This window comes from Portunus trituberculatus, chromosome 15 (genome assembly GCF_017591435.1).
Source record: "Portunus trituberculatus isolate SZX2019 chromosome 15, ASM1759143v1, whole genome shotgun sequence".
NCBI classification, from domain to species: domain Eukaryota; kingdom Metazoa; phylum Arthropoda; class Malacostraca; order Decapoda; family Portunidae; genus Portunus; species Portunus trituberculatus.
Window position 1 is genome coordinate 172905 of NC_059269.1, and position 14706 is coordinate 187610.

At 35.6% G+C, this 14706-nt stretch overlaps 2 protein-coding genes and 1 long non-coding RNA gene across 3 annotated transcripts in view; 2 read left to right on the forward strand and 1 right to left on the reverse strand.

Moving 5' to 3' along the window:
* The window catches only part of LOC123503999, a 12622-nt gene extending 11752 nt beyond the window's left edge, over window positions 1-870 (forward strand). Inside the window, exon 2 of the long non-coding RNA XR_006674674.1 lies at window positions 1-870. This exon is cut by the window's left edge and continues 852 nt beyond it. This is a non-coding gene — a long non-coding RNA (uncharacterized LOC123503999).
* A 4126-nt stretch (window positions 871-4996) lies between these two features.
* On the reverse strand, window positions 4997-12365 carry LOC123504000. The gene is made up of 4 exons (XM_045254200.1): window positions 12320-12365; window positions 11313-11409; window positions 10709-10853; window positions 4997-5594 (listed from the first exon to the last, which is right to left on the reverse strand). Exons 2-4 carry the CDS (start codon window positions 11392-11394, stop codon window positions 5501-5503), a joined length of 321 nt encoding a protein of 106 aa, XP_045110135.1. The 5' UTR covers window positions 11395-11409; window positions 12320-12365; the 3' UTR covers window positions 4997-5500.
* A 748-nt stretch (window positions 12366-13113) lies between these two features.
* Window positions 13114-14706, forward strand: part of LOC123503940 (RAC-beta serine/threonine-protein kinase-like) — a 147220-nt gene continuing 145627 nt past the window's right edge. The window contains exon 1 of the mRNA XM_045254065.1: window positions 13114-13395. The gene's annotated coding sequence lies outside the window, so the exon portion shown is untranslated. The remainder of the gene's footprint in view (window positions 13396-14706) is intronic.

Sequence of the window (14706 nt, forward strand, 5' to 3'; positions counted from 1 at the left end):
AAACTAGCCTAATTGAAATGAAATTAATTACTCAACCTCCTTGAAATTATAGAAAACCTTCCCATCATAGAGAACATATTGGCTTATTTTCATTGATCTTATTGTTTTGCACCATAGCAATGTAAAACGTACATATAAACAGTTTTACAATATGAGCATATCTTAAGTAAAATAATATCAAAATCACACATGCTATTTAATTTTACAAATATCTTGTATATACACGTTTTACCTGAACTTCTGCGTTTGGTACATAAAAAGCTGAGTAAACACTATCATAACACGTTTTTGTTATATCAATTTCCTTTCTCTATATTGATATATTTTCATCAAATTTATCGTTTTGGAACACAACAATGTAAAATATCTAATTAAGCGTAGGTTCCCAAAAGTGTTTTTTTTTTTTCTTAAGTTAAATAACCAGAAAATCAAACATATTATTTGATTTTATCAATATTTTGTATTTGCACGTTTTCCCTTCACTTCTGCCTTTTCCTGCAGTAAAAAGCTGAAAATATAATTCAAACTTTTTTATATATTAATTTCGTGTTTCTCTATTGCCTTATTTTCATAAATCTTATCGTTTTATAGCAAAACAATGTAAAATGATTTCAATAAATACAATTTTAGATTAAGACTGCTTTTTCATAAAATAATTTCAAAACACAACTATCACGTAGTTTTACAAATAAAGTGTATATATTGTTTTGCCTGCATTCCTATATTTTTGTACATAAATAGGTGGAAAACACTAAAATAACACTTGTTTGCAAATCTCAATTTGTTTTTCTGTATTGGCTTATTTCCGTCAATTTTATCGTTTGGAATACAACAATGTAAAATTTCTCAATAAACATAGTTTTCAATTAAGTGCGTCTTTCAAGTAAATTAGCCTCAAAATCAAACACAGTATGAAGTATTTTGTATACGCTCATTTTCCCTGCCTTTTATGCGTTTTGGTGCAAAAAAAAAAAAAAACGCTGAAAAACACTAGAGTAACTCGTTTTGGCAAATATAATTTTCTTTCTCTATTTTGGCATGTTTTCTGCAGTTTTATCGTTTTGCAACATGATAAAGTAAAATATCAATAAACACAGTATTGAATTAAGAACGTTTTTTTTTTATTTATTATCTTTTTTTAGTAAAATGAAGTAAAAATAAATTTTATATATATATATATATATATATATATATATATATATATATATATATATATATATATATATATATATATATATATATTCTGCTTTTCTGCCTTTAGATGCATAAAAAGCTGGAAAACACTAAAACAACATACTTGTTACTTTAATTTTGTTTCTTTATATTAGCTAATTTTCATCAATTTTATAGTTTTGCAGCATAGCAATTTAGTATATATGTGTTTTGGTGTATAAATATACTGGAAAACAATAAAATAGCAAGTCTTTGCTAATTTCATTCTGTTTCCCTATATTGGCTTATTTTCATAATTTTTGTTGTTTTGCCATATAAGATTGTAAAGTGTCTCAATAAACAATTTTCTTTAAGATTGTTTTTTTTTTCTAACTGAAATAACCTCAAAATAACGAATATTGTTTGAATTACAAATTTTGTGTATATACTCTTTATGACTGTATTTCTACCTACAGCATCATTAAAAGCTTTAAAAAAAAAAAAAACTAAAACATGTTTTTGCTATTCTCTCTTTGTTTCTCTATATTTCTATATTGGTATACTTCCATCAATTTTATGGTTTTAAAACAAAAACATTGTAAAATTATTTCAATAAAACTTTTTTTCATTTAAAACTTTTTTCTTAAAATATGATTGATTGATTGATACATTTATTGTTGCATTAATAATGAAATACAACAGTGAAGGAGGATAGACCTTGCCACCCATCCCCTGGACAAAGATATAACCTCAGTGTCAGTGTATTGATTAGCAGAGATGTAGTCACAAATAAACAGCTCACATCCAGATCTGCTGCCATTGACTGACCCATTATGATAAATATGAATAGCCTAAACGTGGGGTTACTTGGACAACTTGGTCATGAACATATCTTGCAGCACATGAGGGAGCCAGTCCCTCTTGGGCTCATGCAGAGAGTGAATATCAACACTTGACACGGTGACGGTTCCACGGGTTGGAGCGGTGACATAACAACGTTAATATAAACCTTGGTTACACCTACACTTGTCAGTACTCCCAAGTTCTTCCTGAGGTATGGTGTTGTAGGAGTCTGAGAATCATGACACATGGGTGTCTGTGATCCCTTTAGATAGTCAGAGCCCATGCATAACATCCGACCAATAGTACAACAAGTAATTTCCTGTATCTTATGCATAATAAGCGACAGGTGCAGTTCAACTCAGAGGACCTCAATCCGTGCAGTCCTGGGGCATCCCAAGATTATCCTCATGGCATCATTCTGAACAGGCTCCAGGGGACCGAACTGGATGGCACTAAACTGTATTAAAACAAGGGATGCGTAGTCAACGAGGGACTGTATATATATATATATATATATATATATATATATATATATATATATATATATATATATATATATATATATATATATATATATATATATACTGTACATATATAATATTCTTAGGACTGGAATGCCAGCCCCCAGGCTCCTGTTTCCTAACAGCTGAAGTAGAGCTAGCCGTGGCAGACAGAGTTCTCAAATGTAATGGACTGCTTGTAGAGACTTCCTGAAGCTCTGCTGTACACCCAGGTACTTGTGTATATGAACTCTAAGGATGAGAACATTATTTTCAGTAGGCGGTCGAGAGACCTTCCCTTTAGCTTGAAACTTTGTTTTACATTCATTAATCACAAGTCCCATTTGGGCAAAGCTAACTGGAGAATCCTGGGTGTGGGGCATTGGAGGAGTATGTCATCAACAGAGATGAGGATCTGGGTATCCTGCGGGAAGAAACAATGCGCAATTCTGTCCTTTAAAAGACTGAAAAGCATTGGACTAAGGACTCCACCCTGTGGTGTTCCAAACTCAAACACTTCCTTAAAGGAGACTGCACCTCAAAACCAAACCTGTGCTATTTTATTGTACAAATACTCCCTGATCCATCCTTTGACACCTTTGAGACTGAGTTCCTCCATAATAACATCTTTGTTGGCCCTGTCGAAGACACCCTTGAGATCAACGAAAGCTCTGCAGGTAACATCCTTATTTATATGGCACTCAACAAAACAATGACTTGTACTCGTAGAGTTACCTTTTAGGAAGCCATGTACATTGTCAGAGAGTACATGGCCCATCTTATATATAAGCCTGTTCAATATTATTCGTTCCATCATCTTACACAGACACCTGGTGAAAGAAATAGGGCAAAAGGTGCTATCACCTTTGGTGATTGGGATGATGATATCTGTTTTCCAGGAGTGGGAAAGCTTGCCTGCGGTGTGAGACATGTTAAATAAATCTAAGATAGAGTTGTCTAGCTTTACCTCTCATAGGTGGTGCCATCTTTGCCAGGAGCTGTTGACATGCATGATAGGCACACAGGTGTTATCTAGCAGAGAAACACTGTGACAAATCAACTCCATCCTTTGTGATTCTTGCTGATTGAGTGCCTCTTGGTGTTCCACAGGGAAGCCAGAGAACTGAGACTCAATGCCTTCTACAGACCACACACAATGCAGAGACATTTGAGATTCCCCCACTGACCCTGAAGAGCTAAGGAGAAACAAGGCTGAATTTATGGCAATTGCAAATTTTCCTGGTGTTGTGGGTGTGATTGATGGCACCCACATAAAGATAACTGCACCAAGAGAGTTTCCTGATGAATACATCAACAAGAAAAGCTGTCACAGCATAAATTGTGGAGTTAGTTTTCAATGCCAAACACAAAATTATAAGCTGCTTGGCAAAGTGGCCTGGATCAGTACATGATGCTGGGATTCTCAATGAAAGCGGCCTAAAGACCATGTTTGAAAAACACCAAGTACCATGCAGCTGCCTATTGCTTGGTGATGGTGGGTATCCCTGCAAAACATGGTTGCTAACTCCATATCAACAGCCACGAGCTGGATACCAAGTCAACTATAATAAGTATCTTAAAGCTTATTAAAGTTTGAAATTCTAGATATTTACCTTAATTCCGTTGTTTTAAACACCTTCCCAAACTCACAAACTACATTTTTCTTTGCAAACATCAATTCTTTAATACTTATCAGGTAGCGTCTTATATTACAAACACTTAATTTTGTTACAGATCTGATCAGTTCAAAATCACTTCACATAGATTGGTTCAGTTAGGATTACTGTTACAACTATTAGCTACTGGAAGATTGAAAATGTTAGATTTGAATGCAATTAAAGTTTAAGCATAAACATTCAGAAAAGCTATATTTTTTATCTTTATCTTTACTTCTGTTAAATACCATACCATTAATTTCAGAGCTCACATCAAGACAAGAAATGTTGTTGATAAAGGAATAGGTCAGCTGAAGTGACGCTTCCATGTTCTACATGGCGAAATAAGAGTGACCTTCCCCTTCCAAAGTGTCCCAAATTGTCTGTGTCTGAGCATTACTGGACAATATCTGTAAAGATAGAAACATACAGAAGAACCTGACATGGACAATATGGACAATGACATTGTTCCACTGCCCGATTTACCAGGAGTTGGACTTGTGTTCGGGGAGCAATTGGCTTCTACATGCTTCAGTTTTGTAGCGCTGTTTTAAATTTATAGACTTGCAACAACACCAAGAACAATTCAGACTTCTTCTAAAACACTAGTAAATATAGTAATACCTGCATCATTGACAAAATTATGTAATATCACAATTGCTATTGCTTTTTTTTTTTTTTTTCAGTTCCAGTATACACCCACAGTTTGATATTAATCTTTTTATCTATTCATGTTCATCATATATTGGAAAAAAAAACACATACACACACACACAAAGCTTATGAGAAGCAGCTATTTACATAGTGTATTTCTTTCAAGATAGGTAGTAAATCAAAACTAAGGTGACACATCCCAGTATGTTGTACTTTGGTATAAATCACAGCCTTTCAATACAAAATAAATTAGTCTGATATTACTAAAAGACATGTGAGAGAATGAGTGGTAGGGAAACACAAGCTGATGCAGAGGTTGTATAGCCAAAACATCAAAGAATATATTCCTCTGCATCAGCTTGTGTTTCCTTACCACACACTCCACACATTTGCTTCACAGCCTTTCCACATAAAATAAACGTACATAGTCTAATATTACTGAAAAGATATTTCAGAGAGGGAAGGTAGGGAAAACCAAGCTGATGTAGAGATTGACGTTTGAGCTATACACCTCTGCATCAGCTTGGGTTTCCCTACCATCCACTCTACACAATTGACTAGATCTTACAAGATGTAAGAGAATTACTTTTTTAATATTTCAGTAAGTTTATATTGCATGTCAACATACTGCAATATATCTGCTTTTTCTTTTTCAGATAAGTTCTGAAACTCCACAAATGTAATTTTTGCAAGCTCCTACAATGATCTAGAGGATGTAGGGGAGGGTTGATCAAGGGGATGTTCTCTAGTCGGTGGATCAGTCTGTCCCACCAGGAGCTCATTGTCCTCACTGCAGGATAGAGGAGGAGATATGGTATTTTAGGCACTTGAGAGTATTTTTCTTTTTTTTTGTACATGCAGGACCATGTTATTTAACCCCTGTACTTAATAAGGATTGACTGTGATACAACCATACAAGGATTAAGTAAATCAAAACACAGGAACTAGCTGTATGTCTCTTGATATAAAGTTTGCAAATGTGCACTTCAAAGATTAGTTTCTTACCTAATGCATGTATATACAGTTATTTTTGTACCTATTTTGCATTTAAGTGAAATCATCTGAGCAAATATTAAAATAAAATGTGTAAAAAAATAACATCCTCTTGAGGCTTGCTGTGGTTTTAGCACACACAACATCAGGCTGTGGCTGTCGGGTCAGAATTTATCATTAATATGGCAGAGGCAGAGGCTCTTTATGGGCAAGGAAGGCGGAGATGTGTGTGTAAGGGTTGCGAGTATCAGGGAGTTTTGAACAGAGAAGGTTTGTGCGGGAGTTGCGAAGATATGAAGAGTGCAGAAAAGGAAGCATGTGGCCGATGCAACAGGAAGGTTAGGTGCAATGAGGACGGCATGCAGTGCGACGATTGTGAGGTATGGTACCATATTAAATGTGAAAAGGTGGATGCCGAGTTATATGAAATGCTCAAGAAACATAAGAACATGCTGTGGTTTTGTGCTGATTGCACACCTGCAGTAAAAAAAACACTGAGACAGGCAGAAAAAGTAATGGAAGAAAATGAACAGCTAAAAAAGGAGATGAAAGATTTAAAGCAGCACCAAACTGAGATGAACAAAAGGGTAGAAGTCATTGAAAAGAAATGGAGTGAGAAAGGAGAGGTAGAAGATCAGGGAGACCTGAGGCAAGAGATAGATAAGTGGAAAAAGATGAATGAAACTCTACGGTTGATGGAGGAAAGGATGAAAAGAAGAGAAGAGGAAATGGTGAAAGCAGTGACGGGAAAGATTATTGAAGAGCTAGAAGAAAAAACTGAAAAAGAATATAATAGTATTTAACCTGAAGGAAAGTGAGAAGAGTGAGGCAAAGGAGAGAGAAAAGGAGGACAGAGAAGTCTGTGAGCATGTATTTCATGAGAAGTTAGGGGTGGAAGGAGCACAGGTGGAGAAGGTGTACAGAATGGGAATGAAAGTGAGAGGGAGTGAGAGGCCCCTAATAGTATGTCTGCGTGATGTATACGATAAATGGGAGGTGGTGAAGAGGGGCAGACAGCTGAGAGACTGTCATGAGGAAGACATAAGTAAAATCAGGATTGCCCCTGACAAAACTAAGAAAGAGAGAGAACAAGATGCAATGCTAAAGGAAAAGTTGCAAGAGAAAAGAAGACAAGGAGGCCAGTGGAAAATACAGAGGGAAAAATTGTGAGAGTAGGAGAAGGCACTGGTGGGGACTGAAATACAGGTGTACGGGACAAAGAAATAAGCGAAAAGAGTGTAAAAATTAAGGTAATAAATATACAAGGGCTAACACAAACTAAAGCAAAAGAAGTAGAAGAGTTAGTGAGTGATGATAGTATAGTTTGCTTAACAGAGACCCAGAAGAAGCTAAGAGATATAAACTTCAGTGATAACTGTGTGATAGTAGATAATATGAGAGAGGAGCAAGATAGAAAGGGAGGAGGACTAATGGTGCTATATAGGAAGGATACAGGAGTAGAGCTAGAGAAGATACCAACAAAATGTCCGGATATATTGCACACAAAAGGGAAAATGAGAGGATGGGAGATGAGACTAGTAGTGGTTTACCTGAGTGTTAACGATCCAGCGAGAAATAATAATATTAAGCTAGAAATGGAAAGGATAATAAATGGAAACTCTCACCCGCTCTTAGTCATGGGTGATTTTAATGGACATGTGGGCTTCAAAGGGGAGCAGAAGGTGAATAGAAATGGAGAAATAATTTTGGAATTGATGGAAAAATATAGCTTGATAATGTTAAATGATGATTGCAAATGCACAGGAGAGTTCACATGGAGCAGAAATGAACAAAGGAGTGTTATTGATTATGTATTGGCAACAAATCAAGTCTATAGGAAATTCAAGAGCATGCATATAGATGAGGAGAAGGAAATTTTTGACATGTCAGACCACAATCTAATTGAAGTGGAGCTAATAATAAAAGAGGAGAAGAGAAAATTTGAGAGAAAAGAGTGGGTTGTGAAGGAGTATTATAAAACAGACAAAAATTCCTTAGAAAGATTTTGGATGTGCATGGAAAGCCAGGCGCTAAATAAGGAAGTGGAGAACATTGAAAAATTGGAGTCACTAATAAAAGAAACAGCAGAGAAGGTGCTAAAAGGAAAATATAGGAGAAGAGGAGAAAAGAATAGCAAGAACACAGAGCCTGTATGGATAAATGATGTAATTAGGAAAGAAATAAAAGAAAGGAGGAGATTAAATAGGATGAGGAGAAATGCAACAAATGAAGAAGAGAAGGAAAGGTGGAAGGAGTTATACCTAAAGCAAAAAGAAAGGGTACATGTGCTAATAAAAAAGGAGATCTGTAAACAAGAAGAGAAACAGTCAAAGAAATTAAGGAAAGCAAGGATGGAGGAAAGAAGATGTGGGAGTACATTAAGAAGCTAAAAGGGGAAAAGATCAAGGAGAAAAATCCCCTAAAAATTTATGGAGAAGATGGGGTAGAACTGGAGCAGGAGAAGGTGGGGGAGGAGGTAAAGAAATTCTGGAGCAACATATATAGAAAATATGAAAACAATATTGAAGAAATCTGGAATGTGAGGAAGAGAGAGGAGTATACAGGGGAGTATGAGAAAATGATCAAAGACATAGAAGAGAAACGATCAGTTAGGCTGAACGCAGTTGATGAACAAGGGACAGAAATGCAATATATACAGACTTGTGCAGTGGAGGTATGGGAACACATCGACATGGCAAGAAGGGTGACAGGAGGAGAGGTGCAATTACAACAGAACATTATCACAGAGGAAAGAGTGGCGAGGTGTCTAGGAAAAATGAAGAGCAAACGAGCTGTGGGGACAGATAATATTAAAGGAGAAATGTACAAGGAGATAGGAAATAGCACAGTATTAAAGGAAATATTAGCAAAGGGAATGAAAAGTACATTAGAGTCAGGCCATGTACCAGCAAGCTGGAAAGAATCAAGGACAGTGATGATCCCAAAACAAGATGCCCAAAAGCCAAGGATTTGAGACCTATTGCATTAACTAACGTTGGGTATAAACTAATGATGTCAATCATAAGAGATAGCTTAGAAGATCATATAACAAAGAACAGGTTAGGGAAAGAAACGCAAGGAGGTTTCACAGAACGTAGTAGAATTGAAAATAAAATTTTTGTTCTAAAATACTGCATACAAAAATCTTTCAAGATGAAATAGACATTGATTGTAACATCAATTGATTTTGCCAAAGCATATGATAGAATAAAGAGGGAGAAATTAATAGAAGTCCTGATGGAAACTAAAATAAACTCAAAATGTATTAATTTAATAGCCAATGTATATAACAATGATAAGACCAAAATTGACCTAAGAGAGGAAGAAAAGCTGGAAACAGACATGACAAGCGGAATAAGGCAGGGATGCACAGTGTCTACCACTCTTTTCAAACTGATTACTTTTAAAATAATGCAACAAATAGAAGATTTAAACAAAGGCTACAGGGACGAGGAGTTTAATATAACATCGCTTTTCTTCGCTGACGATGGAATGTTGTTAACCAGCAGTGTGGAGGATACCAAACACGTAATAAAGAAAATGGAGGATAGGAAAAGAATTTGGGTTAGAAATAAACAAAGAGAAAAGTAGAATAATAATATTTAACATGAAGGTAAGACCAGAAAATATTGAAAATATAGAAGTAAAAGATAGATTTAGATATTTAGGAATCACTATAAATGACAGCATTAATTGCTTCAAAGTGCAGAAGGAGGAAATGTTAACAAAGGCGAGAAAGCTGGCCAATATGACGAGGAGCGTAATAGCGAGTTGCTCAAAACTACTCATTGGAAAAACTTTTGGAAGAGTGTGGCACTTCCTCCATTTTATATGGAAGTAGCATTATAGACTTTAATGAAATGGAAATTAGTAAGCTGCAGAGGATAGAAAATGGGGTTTTCCGGCAAATTTTAGGAGCACCAAGCTATACACCTATAGCAACCCTGAGGGGGGAAGTTGGAGCATCTAGTGTGAGTTCAAGAGTGAGGGAAGGGCAGCTAAAATATCTAAGATATCTACTGGTGGAAGGAAAAGACTTGGTGAGAAGGGTAGCAGAGGAGTTGGTGGAGAGTAGGCAAGGGAGATGGATAAAAAGAGTGGCACAGGAGCTAAAAGATCTGAGAGAATTAAGACTACTGAAAGGAAGCATACAAAATGAAACAAAGGAAAGTATATCAAGCATAATGAAAACTAGGGACACACAGGCATGGCGAGAATCATTAAATGATAAAACTAGTGTAACTCTGTACAAAGAACACAGGAAGGAGATTGGAGGGCAAGATGAGGTATACACTAATGACATAGCATCAGATATTCTATCTAAATGTAGAACAAACACCCTAAAATTAAATGATAGGAAAAGATTTTCAAATGAAAGCACAGACTGTTGGCTGTGTAGTGGTGACAACGAAAATTTAGCTCACTTCCTTCTCTGGTGCCCTGCCTATGTCACAGAAAGACAGAAAAATAAAACATTACAGCAGCCGTACCAGGAAAATACTGAAAAAATAATAGGGGATCTGCTTTTTAATAATACAGACATACAACAAACAAAAACAACTCTGCAAAAATTTTGGAATGTAAGACAAAAGAAGATCAAAGAAATAGAAGACGATAACAGAAACCAATAAGTGAAAGAAGAAAAGACCCTGACAGCCAGAAAAATACGTCAGGGAGAGGTGATAAAAAGGCATCTCTACCGACCTATAACTCAACTCAACTCAAAAAAATAACAAGAAATGTAAATCTACCACCATCATGATATACATGTTGATTACTACTAGGCAGAAGGGTAAGAAAACTTGTTTATACATGAATAATGAAAGATATAAGAAATCTGAATGTATAGTAAACTAATATTCCTGGCAAAAAAAAAGAGAAAAGAAAATAAAAAAATCAAAAGATACTTACCCTACAGGAACACGGATGATAACTGCATGTTCTTCCCAATCACAGACAGTGTCAATGCCTGAAATTGTAGTGTTATTGTTTCCAATAACATCCAGCAGTTTATCCTGTACAGGAATATATATTGGAGTTGTTGGTCTCCCATCTCCTGAAAGATAGACAAATAAATCAAATAAATAACTTACTAATATATATATATATATATATATATATATATATATATATATATATATATATATATATATATATATATATATATATATATATATATATATATATAATATATATAAGTGGTAAATGCCAAATGGCAGTGTTTATGTGAGCACAAAAGGAGCTAAGGTTAAGTTAAGTTATGTGAAAGTAATTCATACATTAAAGGAATTTTAGGGGATGAATATCCATCCCTAAACCTACTGAATTTGACAAATTTTAACAATTCCATTTTTTGGGATGAATTTCTTACACAGCATTTAATTGTAGTAGGCACTGGCTTACTGCTGAAACAAGTAGTGTATGATTATGTACCTAATCTTTATTAAATTTCTGACATGATAAAATTGCTTCCCTCTCCATTACAAACAATACAAAAGCCTCAAAAATACCTCACCTGTTGCAAGATAATCCTTTCTCAGAGCGCTTATTTCTGGCCTCTGCCTGGTTTTGACACTGCGGTAGTGCTTTTCACACATGAGGCAGTTCTGTTGCTGAAAGGAAAAGCTGAATTTATTGCTTGGACAACGTTGACTCCTGCAATGACTGACTTGAATCTGCTGGCGGGAAGGGTTTGTTTACACTATTCTGTCGACATCAGCACATCCATTAATATGCATTCATGGTTTTTAAAATATTAAATTAACAACATAAAAATACTTTTAACATAGTAATTTACTATAAAGAAAAACTTTATTCCTTTATTTCGAGTAAGTTTTGCATTTTTTCTGTCGTGACTATGCTAAGTATAGCATCTTTCTCCAAAGTAGCAGCGATCTTGGCCTAGGTGAAAATCATACCTAGAACTGACTAAGATTTGCCTAGGTTACTTTTTAAGTAGTACCTAGGAATTTTTCATAGCTGTCGTGTTTTATAAGTACGGTCCACTACCCTTAAGTTTATGCCCAAAGGTGGGTGGCAATTAAATACGTTCATGCTCCTCCTTTGTTGCATTTCCTTGTTGATGTAACAGTGAATGTAAGCATCAGTCAGCCAATCAATCAGGATCCAAAGAACAGCTATGAAGGCACTGCCAGCTAGAAATAAAGGAACTTAATTCTATGAAGAAAGATTAAAGGGAATGGAAATACCAACTTTGAAGGATAGGCGGGGAAGGGGAGATCGAACTACTATATGTGTACAAGATAGTGTACCCTATGAAAAAGATAGATAGACAAAACCTGCTGGTACATATCTATCACTGACTGAAAATGGGCATAGATGAACAAGATGACACTTTAAGATCATGGAAAGCCAATGTTTAAAGAACTGCAGATATGAATGCTTGAGTGAAGATGTAACAGCAGAGCCAGAAAGTGTGCAGAAATTTAAGGAAAAGTTGGATAATATTTGATTAAAGACAGCGCAGTTCACTATGAACCCCGCTCGAATCCTGTAACATACAACTAGTTGTGACCTTGTTGTCCCGGTGTGTGGTGTGTGCCTGATCTCAGGCCTATCCGAAGATCGGAAATAATGAGTTCTGAGCTCGTTCCGCAGGGTAACGTCTTGCTGTCTCGTCAGAGACTGCAGCAGATCAAACAGTGAAACACACACACACACACACACGGTAATTCTAATCTCTGTCTACAGCCATATATATATATATATATATATATATATATATATATATATATATATATATATATATATATATATATATATATATATATATTTCTACCTAGGTCACTTATAGATGATTTCATCTATTTTTAGTAACCTCACCGAGATTTATAGCAAATACTAATCGACTTTACGTAGTGCATTATACGTTTCTTTTCGTAATTCAGACTTCATAATCTTATACATAGGTTACGTATAAAAGGTGTACTGGCATACGTCTATGTGCCGTACGGTAAATATTATTATTTCCTTTAGTTCCAATAATTTAATGATGGAAAAAAAAACCTGCTATACATAAATAATGGATAAAGATTTTATGATTATTAGCCTATGTTTTCATTCCTCGTAAAAATACAGTATGTTAACAGACAATGCTCATGGTCTGACCAGCTGTATAAAATGCGTTAGCTTACAAGATGCGGTAGGTGAGCTAATCGAATTTCTCTTCAACCTACCTGCTTCATTCACCCCATCGATCAAAATAATCAAAGGACGCATGCAGAATATTGACTTCACGATATGACATCAGCATTATTCCTAAACAAACAAAAAACAAACAAACAAACAAGAAGAAAAGAACAACAACAACAACGGCACGAGCGATAAGAGGCGAGAGTGGCACAGGCACTGTGGCGGTGGCGCAGCGGCCAGTGAGGGCGGCGGAGGCAGGCTTCGGAAAGCCGCGGCCTGGACTCCCTTCCCTGAACAGCTGAGAAGGTGGACACCAAGCTGTGGGAAGGTTTTGTTTCTTTTTTTTTTTTTTTTTAGTTTTGTGATAATGCTGACCCCCTAACATTTAGTACGAAGTGGAAGCTGAAGCTTACATGTACTCTGGGCAGTAGAAGAAAATATTAGTGGTAAGTGTACAAGCTACAATCCTATAAGGAGTATTGTATGGATGTCATCATTTATATTTTGTCCTGGCGCTCGTATTTATTTCTTGATATTTAGGCAAGCATGCCATGTCTCACATACATGCTGTTGCCCAATGGCTGGTTGTCACGGGCGTGTCCTTACTCGCAAGAGTGAGGAAACCTGTGTAGGCCAAGCATTACACGACACGGTGCTCATAGCTCATTCATGCCTCTAACTCGTATACCTTGCAGATCAATGTGTGTGTGTGTGTGTATATATATATATATATATATATATATATATATATATATATATATATATATATATATATATAATACACACACACACACACACACACACACACATAGCAATGCTATGTGAACATATTTGATTACCATTAGGCTACACTAGTTTGTAAGAATCGGGTTAGCCTTTGTACAATGTGTAACTTTCAATTCATAATATGTAAATAAATTTAATACATTATTATTACAATTACGACTTAACATGATTGTATTGTAGTATTTTGAAGGAGTGGAACTGTATTTCATTAGTTGACAGGCTCATGAATAATAGTAGTATGGTGTATATGCAAAAATGGCCAGCCATGGTGGGATTTGTGCAAGTGTAGACATGTTCAGTGTGGGCTGAGGAGGGACAAATGATGACTATGAACACCAGACAAATCCATAGTCTACTAACCATTTTGTTATCCCAGGATGCTTTTTCTTGATTGTTGCACTGTAAATTGTTCGTTTTGTCTATGACACTTTGTTTTTCTCCCAAGCACTTGCACCATATTACAACAGCTCACTTACTAATGTGCAGGTTAGGCTACACAATGTTGGACACAGGGCTTGTTATGGATGAGCAACCCACCGTGGTTTTTGGTTATGTTTATGTTTCTTAGTTGAACTATTCTAGTAGTTTATTTGTCTTATACCAACCATGCCTTCTCTCACTTTCATAAATTAAAGCTGTTTTATCCTGCATAACTCCATGATGTTATTTTATTCATTTAATTGTAATCCAGCAAGCTTATTAAGAAAGGGTGTCTTCAACCTCTCAGGGCATTATAAGAATTATGACCTTATCAACTCTAATAGTGAGTTGGTTATGATGCAGAGATTCAGCTTATTACCAAGAGTAAGGCTTCATAGATGTCACTTTTCTTTGTGAAGTACCAAAAGAGATGTGTGAAGATATGTGCACCCAGGACAATCGATATTTAACACTGATAACATTTTTCTTCTCTTTTCCAACATGTTTTGAGAGAGACATTTTGGTGTAAATTATATACTGTCAGCTAAACA

What these genes read in the sequence shown, in the direction of transcription:
- LOC123504000 (XM_045254200.1), bottom strand. Translation starts at nt 11,394, where the DNA reads ATGTGTGAAAAGCACTACCGCAGTGTCAAAACCAGGCAGAGGCCAGAA. An exon ending in AAAGGATTATCTTGCAACAG is followed by an intron (nt 10,854 to 11,312) that starts GTGAGGTATTTT and finishes TCTATCTTTCAG; the next exon opens with GAGATGGGAGACCAACAACT. An exon ending in ATCATCCGTGTTCCTGTAGG is followed by an intron (nt 5,595 to 10,708) that starts GTAAGTATCTTT and finishes TCTATCCTGCAG; the next exon opens with TGAGGACAATGAGCTCCTGG.